This window comes from Drosophila gunungcola, unplaced genomic scaffold (assembly GCF_025200985.1).
Source record: "Drosophila gunungcola strain Sukarami unplaced genomic scaffold, Dgunungcola_SK_2 000018F, whole genome shotgun sequence".
NCBI lineage: Eukaryota > Metazoa > Arthropoda > Insecta > Diptera > Drosophilidae > Drosophila > Drosophila gunungcola.
Window position 1 is genome coordinate 825,314 of NW_026453200.1, and position 12,369 is coordinate 837,682.

At 36.1% G+C, this 12,369-nt stretch overlaps 1 protein-coding gene across 1 annotated transcript; it reads right to left on the reverse strand.

The window, feature by feature from the left end:
- Positions 1-3,053: 3,053 nt before the first annotated feature.
- On the reverse strand, positions 3,054-8,921 carry LOC128263737 (UV excision repair protein RAD23 homolog A). The gene is made up of 5 exons (XM_052998864.1): positions 8,736-8,921; positions 7,969-8,632; positions 3,679-3,773; positions 3,300-3,626; positions 3,054-3,242 (listed from the first exon to the last, which is right to left on the reverse strand). Exons 1-5 carry the CDS (start codon positions 8,799-8,801, stop codon positions 3,132-3,134), a joined length of 1,263 nt encoding a protein of 420 aa, XP_052854824.1. The 5' UTR covers positions 8,802-8,921; the 3' UTR covers positions 3,054-3,131.
- Positions 8,922-12,369: the final 3,448 nt, after the last annotated feature.

The window sequence follows — 12,369 nt, forward strand, 5'->3', positions numbered from 1 at the left end:
ATCCGCATTAAAATTGTTTTTAATATCAGATCAAAAACTTTTTTTAAAGTAATAAACTTATAATTTGTCCCTTTTAATTTATAGTATAAGGTCAAGTAAAAAGTAATCCATTATTTGTTCATGAAACTCAAAGCTTTTTTTTATGGTTAGAATTAATTGATTTATTTCAAATAGGCATCATTATTTTTTACAATCGATTGCCATTTTGATGGTAATTTTATGATACCCCTCTTATAAAATCCTTCGTCCTTGTTTGCAAAAAACTGAGGAAGGAATCAAACTTCTTCATCCGAAGCTTACACACCCCAGCAGCTATTGCCAAAATTAAATATTCCTTATAACATCTAAATTTCGATTTATATGCGTGTAAGTTTAAAAACATTGAAGCGAGGACGATTTTTAGCCCCTTTATTCGGTGGCTCCTATGGCAGATATGTACATGAAATCGTTTTCCGATTTTAATAAAATTAAAAGCGTAATTCTGAAATTTTAAACCATAACAATGTTCAAAAGAAAACAAAAAAAAAAAAATTACTGGCCTGTTCCGGTTTTCACTCGGAAGTGAATTTGATAACAATTCCGGATTTCTGTCCTTGCGGAATTGAATCCGCCAGCCAATTGCTTGGCGAAAGTTTCCGTGAGATTTTTTCGGAAGTTAACAGAAAACTGGAACAGGGCTGAATATATAGTGGAAGTTTTTTAAAGCGAGTTAAACGCAAAAATTATATAAAACCAGAGATTACAGTTACGGTTACAGCCGACATAACTTTTTCAAATACAGTTTCGGTTTTGGTTTAAAATTTGGATTTCGGTTGCGGTTACATCTTTTTACACTAACTTCAATTTTTGACATTGTCGAACGTGTAACATTATTGGTAGGGATGTCTTTTCGGTCGTGACATTTTTGTATGAATAAACGTCAAAATTTTGCATGCTTATTTTTATACCCTTACAGAGGGTAGTATAGTTTCAGTCAGAAGTTTTCAATGCAGTGAACGAGACATTTCCGACCCTATAAAGTACATATATTCTTGATCAGCATCATTAGTCGATCTGTCCGTCCGTTTCTACGCAAACTAGTCTCTCAGTTTTAAAGCTATCTGCATGAAACTTTACCAAAAGTTGTCTTTCTACTGCAGGTAGTACATAGGTTGGAACGACTATAGCATAAGGCTTCCATAGGAACAATAGAAAAAAATAATTTAAAAAAACTATAAGTTTGCTGTTATTGAATTTATTTTTAGTTCTTCGACATACATGATTGGTTAATATATTTAAAAATTACGGTTTGAATTTCATCAAAATCGAACGTCTATATCATATAGCTCCCAAAGACACAATAAAAAAATACAAAAAAAAAATTTTTTTTAATGTAACAATTCCATTCTATTTTTTTTTAATTCTTTTTGATTTAATAATTTGACAGTTCAGAATTACGGTTTTAATTTTATTAAAATCGGAAAACGATATCATACAATTGAGATGCAAATCATCATAGCATTAATGTTTTAAAATGTGTTTTAGTAAAGTAAATAATAATTTTAATTATTTCAGGAATATTTAATTTTTGCAATAGCTGCAAGGGTAAATGAACTTCGTCTTGCCGAAGTTTGCTTCCTTTCTGGTTACCCCTCCATTTAATTTACTTATTGTGAAGAGCGTGTTGTGTTGGGGACTTTTTAAGCGTCTACTTGTGAAAAGTTTGCAACACTGGTGCCAAGCAGCTGATTCACGCACAAAGTCTAAAACAGTTTAAACAAATGTAAGTAAGAAAAACGAATAATTTCTCTATTTAAATTTAATTTTCATATTTATGAAGTTTATGGAGGAGAACGTGGACATTTTCCGGGGGTTTGTGAAAGGTGAGAGATCTGGCAAATTCGGCAAAATAAATTTCGGTAATTGCGTTTAATGTCCAACAGTTGTTATCTTCTCAACTCGTTGTTTGCCAAAAGTTGTTAAAATCAAACCAACAAACTTTGAATTATTTCGGGCAACACAGCTGATTTCCACACAAGTTGTTCAACGCTTTTGTTAGTCAGTTTCCGTCACTGCCTTTAAAATAAGTAGAATTTGTTATTATTTTTGGCTACCAATGATTTTTTGACTGATTTTAGACATTAAATGTGTGCACCAATAATGCACAAAGATGAGAAACAGCAGCGGGCCAAGTGTTGATCAAAGATTTGCCTGGAAAACTAAGGCAAATAATAGGCTTTTGTTAAGACCCGTTGCAGCACAGCTTTTTTTTCCCCCCCCAAACAGTAATTTCCTTAGGAAATTCGCTAGCAAGCAAGGGAACTTTGATTATGTTAAAGGGAAATCCGCCGATGTTACCAATTCACTTTCGAGTGAAAACTGGAAGGTTTTCCAAAAATGAATTGGTAGGTTGAGAAAATTACCTATGTAGTTATTGACGGACAACCTTAACAATAGGGGTTCGTGCTGCGCGGCCCGCGACGATCCATTGCCAAGCCAGCGGCTGTGACGGCGAGGGTGTGGCCGAAACACAGCCCGATCGTATTACGAGCAAGCGAAAGCTGAGCTCCCTAGGCATTGACTTTTACCAGGCACGTTTAATATTTATTCTTGTTACGAAGAAGCTACCAAGAACCACACCCAAAGTCCTTTCAGGACTAGGTCATTTATATGCCCACGTAACACATTTTCAGCAGCTGAATTGCTAAAGACTGAAACTTTTTTATTTGTATTAGGCAGATGACGAAATTTTAGGTTGTCGTTTAGGGAATATCCAATTTATGTTTGCCTATGACTAAAGAGTGACCAAACTGAAAATATCAGAAATAAATAATAAATCGCTAATGCGATATTTCGGTTAAAAAATATTGCGATATTTATTTTTATGAAAAAATATTTATATACCGTTGTTTTGATATGTTTAGAATTCCTAACAAAGATTTATCGATAGGCATTGGAAATAGGAAGGCAAGCCTACAATTTTTCGAAAACAACTTTTTTTGATAGTTTTAAGCCCATAATAAAAATAACACGAATAAAAACTTGTCGTTCTTTAAGTTTGAAGACCTTTTACATTTGGTTTTAGAACTTCTAATTTTATTTGTAACGATTTCGGTATATAGTATATATATAACTTTTTACATTTGGCCAACCTAATCATCAAAGCTAGACGAAAGCAAGAAATTAGCTGCTAGTTCTTCATCCTTTTCACACGCGAAGTAAGCTTGCAGTACAAGTGCCTCTGGGAATCCAAGTGCTTTTAGCTATAGTTAAAATATAAATATCACTTTTTGAAACAAAATAGTGTTTTTTATAAATACCCGTTCTATTGCGTCCTGGTCTTGTGGGTTAAGACGAATGGTTGAGACTCCTGAAGTTTGTTCAATTTCGTCGTTTTCCGCAGCATTGTCTCCTCTCTGCAACACACTTGAGCCTGCGGTTGTCCTTTGTGCAGCAACAGCTCCTTCCAACTCTGACGAAAATAGGCTTCCAATCTGAGCAGAAGTCGGCTGCGTACGAGCATTCGAAGCTCGTGGTACAGTATCATTTGATTCTGATTCACTTTCAATAGGTTGATTTAGCATATTAAGAAACGCATCCTGGTTCTCCGAAATTAGTTGTAAAAGAGCCGGATTTGTCTGACCAATCTGATTATGAAAAATTGTTGTCATATCTGTTAAGAATTAATATTGTACTCACCTGCTGCAAAACTGCATGTAAAAGATGAGGATTTTGATATATTAAAGACCGCATTTGAAGAAACTGGGGTTGGCTTCGTAAAAACTCGAAAGGATCTGAAACAAACACAAAGAAAAATTGTAATAACCATACAAGTAATAAGTAACTACACTGGAAACTGATTTTTCAAAAGCTGTTTCTCAGCTAACCAGTTTCTAAATAAATAAGACCGATTACGATTGCAAGAGTTTTAAACTGCGGGAATGTACTGCATACCAATCCAAATGTACTTTATGTTACCCGATCGTTCCTATGGCTGCTACAGTATATAAATACGGTCGGTCACATGGTTTCTCATATAAAGAATTCATGGTTGATTTATTTTTTTCCCCATTTGCTAACAGCCTTTACCAAGCCTACGAAATGAAGCTGCAGTGTGATGATATAGCTTTTTAGGAACAAACTTAATTTTTATTTACCAAAGATAATTAGATTTTTTAGTTAAAAGTAAATTTACTTTTTGTAAGTATAAGCCCTGTACTAGTATTCACTTTCGAATGATCCAAACAGTTTCGAATTTCCCAGACCAGGTCTGAAATTCCCCACGTTATATCCATGTTACCTTCTGAGCGAAACCTCACAGAATCTTTCCGCCTGTTATTTGGCTGACGATTCAGATCCACAAGTAATTCATTGTTAAACATTTTTTGTGATAAGTAACATGCAAATTATATTAAAGTAATCTTTTTTGATGTTTTAAAACATTAGTGTATAATAAAATTGGTTAATAACATATATGAATTTTTATAAATTATTTTGCCGTTGGACCTCAAAATTAGTTCGATTTTTGCAAATCCGTCCCCGCCGGTTCTACTTCCCGAACGAATTTGAGACAATTCAAGGGTTGTCATAATTCGAAAAAAAAGTATTTTCTTAAAATTTTTTTTAACCAAGGATTTTGCATTTTTTTAAATATGATACGAACGGTATTTGATTTAAGTTTAATGTAATAGTGTTTTTGTTCCTATTACCGATTAATTTAATGTACTAATTGTGCGAAACGTGTTTTGTTGCTTCCTTTTTAATCGCCTTTAGCAACTCTGGTCCTCAACACAACTTGAGAAAAATTCACAACAGTGCCTCAGTACAGTACTCATAACACGCATAACTCTTTGCCTGTAGCGGCCATTTGCCAGTCAGCTTGTTTTGAATGAAAACAGAAGGCACCAAAAGAATAATACAGTGGAAATTTCCCTATTTATGATGGGAAATAAACAATCGATTAAAGAATAACTGGATATTTCAAAAGTACAAACTAAAGTTAGTCTTAACAAAAAGGGAATCTAAATTTTCATTTATTTGCGTATAAGTTTAAAAACATTGAAGCTATGATGATTTTCATTCAATTTTTCATTCATATGATAACGATTTCCAACTTGAATAAAATTAAAAGCTTAATTCTGAACTATCAAATAATCACTTTGTGACATTACATTTACATAACATTTTTTATTTTGTAATATTTTTATTATTTCCACGGGAGCTATATGATATGGAAGTCCGATTTAGATGAAATTGAAACCTGAATTCTTAAAAATATTTTGAAAAAATAAAAAAACAAGAAAGGAAGAAAAACCTCGGCAAGCCGACGTTCATATACCCTTGCAGCTATTGCAAAAACTAAATATTCTTGAAAACATTAAAAATTATGATTTACTTGCGTATATGTTTAAAAACATTGAAGCTGGGATGATTTGCAGCTCAATTATTTGAGTTCCTATGGGAGCTATCGTGATATCGCATAATTCTGAACTGTCAAATTAATAAGTCAAAAAGAATTAAAAAAAATTTTACAAAATAGAAAAGTTACACTAAAAAAATAATTGTATATATTTTTATTGTTTCCATGGGAGCTGTATGATATAGTTGTCCGATTTGTATAAAATTTAAATCGTAATTCTGAAATAATTAACCATTACTATATGTGGAAGAACTAAAAAAAAATTAAAAAACAGCACAGTTATACTTTTTATACCCTTGCAGAGGGTATTATAATTTCAGTCAGAAGTTTGCAACGCAGTGAAGGAGACGTTTCCGACCCTATAAAGTATATATATTCTTGATCAGCATCACTAGCAGAGTCGATCTAGCCATGTCCGTCTGTCCGTCCGTCTGTCCGTCCGTTTATATGCAAACTAGTCTCTCAGTTTTAAAGCTATCTGCATGAAACTTTCCCAAAAGTTGTCTTTCTATTGCAGGTAGTATATAAGTCGGAACGAGCCGGATCGGACGACTATAGCATATAGCTCCCATAGGAACAATCGGAAAAATAAATGAAAAAAATTATAACTTTTCTGTTTCTTAATTTTTTGTTTAGTTCTTCGACATATAGCAATGTTTAATTATTTCAGAATTATGGTATAAATTTTATCAAAATCGGACGTCTATCGCATATAGCTCCCATAGAAATAATAAAAATATATAAAATAACTATCTAATAATTGAGCTGCAAATCATCATAGTTTCAATGTTTTTCAGCATATACTCAAGTAAATCATAATTTAAATGTTTTTAAAAGTATTTAATTAATGCAAAAGCTGCAAGGGTATATGAACTTCGGCTTGCCGAAGTTTGCTTTCCTTTTTGTTTTAAATTTATTTTTCCTATGCCTCGATCGACTCTCCTAGTGATGCTGATCAAAAATATATATATCATTTATAGGGTCGGAGATGACTTCTTCACTGCGCTGCAAGCTTCTGACTGAAATTATAATACCCTATGCAAGGGTATAAAAATTAATAAACAACAAAGTTTTAATTTTCTTTCATTTATTTATCCGACTGTTCTAATGGAAGCAATATGCTATAGTCGTCCGATCCATTGCATTAGAAAGACAACTTCTGATCAAGAATATATATACTTTATAGGCTTGCAGATATCTTCTTCAATGCCTGACTGAAATAATAAGGATATAAAAAAGCGAATAGAACAGCGTCACAGATTTTTTGCTTAGTTATGGAAGCAACAATTGATGCCGAAAGGCTCACAAAAATATATTCTCAAAAACAGCCCATCTCTGAGATTCTACCTAAGACAGCTGGCACGTGGTCAGAATACAGCGAAGAGTCCCAAAGCCTACTTGTAGACACAAACTTTCAGCACAGTCTTTCCATTTAACGTCTTTCAGAGACCAAATTCCGTGTCGTATTGGCGGTACGACGCAACCGTTAAACTAAAGGGAACCAACAGTCTCATTTATTCCTAAAGCGGGGAGAGCTTCCCACTTCTACACTCGCTAGTGATCCAAAACAATATGCTCAAGCTGGAGGGTTACTTTTGTGTTAGTTTTAATTCGAACAAAACCACCCCTAGCGAGATACAAAAGCTGTGACGATCGCTCAAAATACAAAATATTTGAAATCAAATTTTATAACGAACAAATATTAAGCGTTCGTTTTATTACATTTCTCCTTCATACAGCTTTAACAAAAATGTCAGCTTTTTTCCCGCTTAAGAGGGTCTTCTTCTTTGAGTGACATTTTTTTAATCAGGGAGTCCATTTGCACCGGAAAATCAAAGATTGATCTCTGGATGATTTCATCGTTTTATTTGTTGAATAACTTATAAAGAAATCATTGGATTCATAGCAAATGGCGCTTCTTTCGACGCATATTTACAACGGCCCAACCGCTTAAATTTTCTAAATTTTAATTTCTTTAGTTCTGCGGCTTTATATGTATAGTATTCTTCTTAGAACACTCTCTTCGCAACGTCACTACATGCAGTGCCGTCCATTGTGATAAGCATCATATGAAACAACCCCGAACAACAAAGATACAACTATTGCCTCTACTCTTGCAAAAAGGCCATCAAAACAAGATGGGGGATGTTACCACAGATCATCTACTGGATCTAGACAGCGATAGAAAAAAGATCCTTCTCCACGGATTATTAATGTGGTAACCAGTGCAAAAGAAGCAGACAACCAAAAACAAATTAATAAGTTGCAACACCCCAAAGGATGCGCCAGATGCTACTTTAAACCATCCTAGTATGAACATAGCCGACATGGGTTGGGTTAGACAGCGGCGGTTCAGTGCCAAGCCTAGGATTCCAAAGTAAAACCAAAACAACCAATAAAACTTTACTAAGAACAGCAGTATATCAGCCTAATATGGGTTTCCAAGGCATCGTAGGCCACTGTATATATTGGCACGGCACGGCACTATCATTAAGCCAGACAAGGAGAACTGGTGTGCCGATGGCCATTTGCAAGCTAATATTAAAAGCCACTACAAAGAGTATGTTTACCTGAATTGGATTCTGATGGACGATCGGCAGATGGTGCAGACACATTTTGCGGTCCGGTAGTAATTACACTAGGAGTTGATGGGTCATCAACGACATTAAATATGGCTTCTTCCTCCACTGGTAAGCCATTAATGAGGTACTCAACGGCTCTTTCTGGGTTATTATAGCTGGCGGCCATCGCACGCTCCACCTGCTCCCGTGGGTAACCCATTTCCACCATTGACAAAACGGTTTGATTATACTCGTCACCCATAAGCAAGTTGGATTCAGCGCGGGATTGTAAAGATGCATTCGCTAACTCGCCAACTAAGTCGTTACTAGATATAGGTCTTGGAACAGTTGTCTCACTTGAAACAACTAATGGTAACTCTTCCGCATTCGTAGTAGCAGTGGTGCTACTAGTACTGACTTTCTCGGGAGCTAAGGTATCCTTTGAAGAGTTGGTGTCTGTCATTTTGTCAGATTCCTTCGTGCGATTTAGATTGGGTTTTGAACCGGATGAATCGCGAGTCAACATTACGACTATGAACTTTTTTTCATCAACATTGTATGATCCAACAGTACGCTCATCCGTTAGTATAACGCCAGCATAAATAAGCTTTTGCTTCTCGGCCACATACTCTGCACCGCGCTCGTCGTATATTTTCTTCTTAAGCTCCAAAACCTTTAAAAAATATTATTTTATTAAGACACCACAAACTATTTTATGCACCATTGCATATACATATGTACATATGTATATCTTTACATATATTAATAACACGTACCGTTTTTTCCGGTGCAAACTCAATTGTAAAAGTTTGCTGTTGAAGGTTTTTAACTGTGATAATCATATTGGGTTTTAGACAAAAACAAAACTAAATTAAATATACATATGCATATGTAGACTTTTTCCTAGTTTTTTAATATTGTACGCGCAAATATGATTTGTCATCAGAGTGACCGCATTTGGACTGTCGAAATATACCAAGGTTGTAAATATACTGGTATTCAAATTATAATATTTAATACCCTTTTTACACCGCCATGAATTGTAATTAGATAGCTTTACACGGTCTTTACACAACCCCCTTCTAAAACAGTTGGGATTTTTGACAAATGTGAAACATAGATTTAGGAGGGTTTCACCGAAAAAACATCGACTTACCACCGCATAAATAAGTCCATCTAAGTCCGCCAAATCTAAATGGCGGTGGATGGTGGGTGGATTTCTGTGGGAAGAGGCTATAAAGAGGTCGTTGCGGAAAATTCTTGCGACCCATTCACATAGGCACCCGCTGTTGCAAGTGCGGCCTTGATTAAGTAAACCAGGGGTGCCCATGCCCGTGCACACGGAAAACATTTGGAGATGTGTCGGCCCTCACATAAGGCAAGTTTGCTGGTCACATGGCGCTTAATGGCCTACTCCCAGAGTGCACCATCCACCATTTTTTTGAAAGTTGATCCATAAGGTTCTGCAATGCCAACAATTTCCCGGTTATTCCTTGACGGTGGAATTTACGTTGCTAATAGACAGTTCACATAACAGTGTTTTTTGGGGAAACGATGAGAAAACGATAAAAAAGTGTAACTCAAATTCATTCTGTGTACCGTCAATTTCTTCTTCTTTCGAGTGCTCAGAAAACAAGTGAAATTTAACCAAAAATTAGAAAATAATGGAATGTGGCTACTATTTCGTTTAAAATAATAATAACATCCCAAAAATTTTCCATCATTTTTTAATAATTTTTGGTTGAATTTCACTTTGTTTTGAGCACTCGGAAGAAGATGACGTTGACGTTGAATTAGAGTTTTACTTTTTCACCGTCCTCTCATCGTTCCCCCATAGCTTTGGGAGGTTAACGCTTCCCCAGTCAGCATTTTGAATACAGAGTGGACATAAGCCAATACTAAAAAAAAAAGTTAACCATAATCCATAGCATTAAAAAAAAAGTTTGTGACTTTTGACGAATTGTGGAAGGTGGCTCCAACCTTTTCGCTTAGATGGACTGTGTTGAACTGGGCTATAACACTAATAATTTTTAGTTATTTGGCAAGGCAACAACAATTTCATTCGGCTTTTTTGCATTGCATATATCAGCGCTCATCACGGCCCTATTTCGTGAGCAGTGGGTAAAGTCTTTTTGGCTAAACGGCAGCAGATGCTTAATAGTCAGATCGACGAACAGTTTCGCCTGCGGAAAAACTGTATTCTGACCAAAGTTTTCAGAGTTCACGGGATTCGGTGTGCTTCGGTCAATCACCTGGTTGGTACTGTTCCCAAAACGTTATTGACTTATAGCCTGATTCCATTGGCGCATTAAAACGCATTTAGCCTAGTGCGCATTTATTTACAAAGGGAATCCCATAAGGCTTAATGCCGCATTTAAAATAAATGCGATTTTTAAATGCGATTAAAAACCATTCGCCCCGAACATATTTAGAAAAAATACCGGAAAATACCGATGTTGAACGATATTTTGTTCGTGCCACCACTACAACAGCTGTTTTCTCTATGCAAGGTTGGCGCAATTTTTGATTTCTTTTGAATATAAAATCTATTTTGTATAAAAATGACTGAAAACTAAAGCGCACGCTGCAAATTCTGCTCGCAGTACCACAATGCCTTACTGCTGGATCTCTGGCATAAAATAACTCCCACATATACGGGGATCCTAGCCCTTTTAGGAAACTGTAGTGGTCTCCATTGCAAACCCGTCATAACATCGTAATCAGCTTCTCTTCCTTGTCGTCCAAGTTGGCAAATGCCTCGGTCGCATTATAGATGACCTGCTGGTCATTACAGAGTTTAGTAAACTCACTCGTGTTCATTAAATTTGATAAATTTCTTTTGGATTTCCCAAAATGCAAAAGTAAACAAACCCAGATCAGCTGCTCGTGCCACTTACATGTCGGAGTAGCATTAGCTAAATGCTAATGCGCCAATGGAATCAGGCACATTTAAAAAGTCCACTAATGCGGCAATGGAATCAGGCTATTAAATTAAATAAAATGACAGGGTCTATTTAGGATGTGTACTTGTGTATAACGCATAGTCAAATTATGCTCAAAAAATGTGCTAAAAACACATTTCACTCGCAGCCCGAAAATACCCCTTTATGAACCTTTTAGTTCCCATACCCTCGCGATAGATTTCCCTTGTGAGCGGGTAAGCGGGGCGTATTGTGAGTGTCCTGCATTTTGTGATAGAATCTCTTATAGACTTTTTAAAAGCTATAAAGTTTGTCTCCTCTTCTTTTGTTACTTTTGAAAGATACAGGAAACAGAAACAGTTTTTAAATAATTTAAAACAAGAAAGGAAGCAAACTTCGGTAAGCCAAAGTTTATATACCCTTGCAGCCATCGCCTTAAAAAAATATTCTTTAAAACATCTAAAAATCGTTTTTCTTTTGCGTGTATGTTTGAAAACATTGAGGCTGTGACGATTTTTAGCTCAATTATTCGGTCGTTTCTAGAGCCGCTATGTGAACTCGCTTACTTTAATATAACAAAATATGTAATTATATAAGTTGAAGCATTGGTAATGTTCAAAAGAATTAAAAAAAATGTAGCTTGACATTTGTTGAAAATTCCAATGGTTTTTTAGGGATGGACCGTGAACTAACGGTACAACAGTGGATCTTGGACCCGATCACTCGAGCTGGGACCATCACAGGCTATCACGGCGCAAGCGCAGCAAACCCCTAAGTACTAGTGCGAGAATCAAAGCGAGTGCGTGTACGCAAGATCAGTAGCAAGTTAATCAAGTGCCGATTGCCTGGATCAAGATCGCAATGTCGAGACGCCGAACGACGATAAGTCAACAAGGCTGAGGTTACCTCGCTGAGTTCCAACGGGTGCTAGGTCGTAATTAAATCGAGCTCAAGAAGTCCTTGACAGAATCCAGACCGATCTTAGGGAGCCTGCGATAAAGGTGGCTGGGCGTAGGGACAGAACCTAGTTCTACCTGCTAGACGATACACCTTGTCGGTCCCGATAGTGAGGCATAACATCCAGAACCTCGGTGCAGCTGTCACGATTCAGACACCAGCAAGCAGTAGACGACGAGGAGCGACAACGCAGAGGACAACGAAGAAGAGCAGCAGTAGCCGTAGAGCCGCGAGGCAATATTTAAGGAGACCAATAAAACACTAACGATCCCAACACAACCCTTGCGTTTTCTTTTAATCAAAAGCAATCACCCGACAAAAATTTGGTGGAACGATTCTACCACTATGTTTACAATTTACAATAGTTTCAATATTTTGGCCATTTTAAACGTGTAAGTACAGTCGTGATCGAATCATAAACTGTGAAAAACGTCGCTAGTGATGGTATTAAACTCGATTTTTATTGATTTCATACCCCAAACCGATGAAATTGAATGCTCTTTTGGATTATCGGTGATGTATACAAAACACT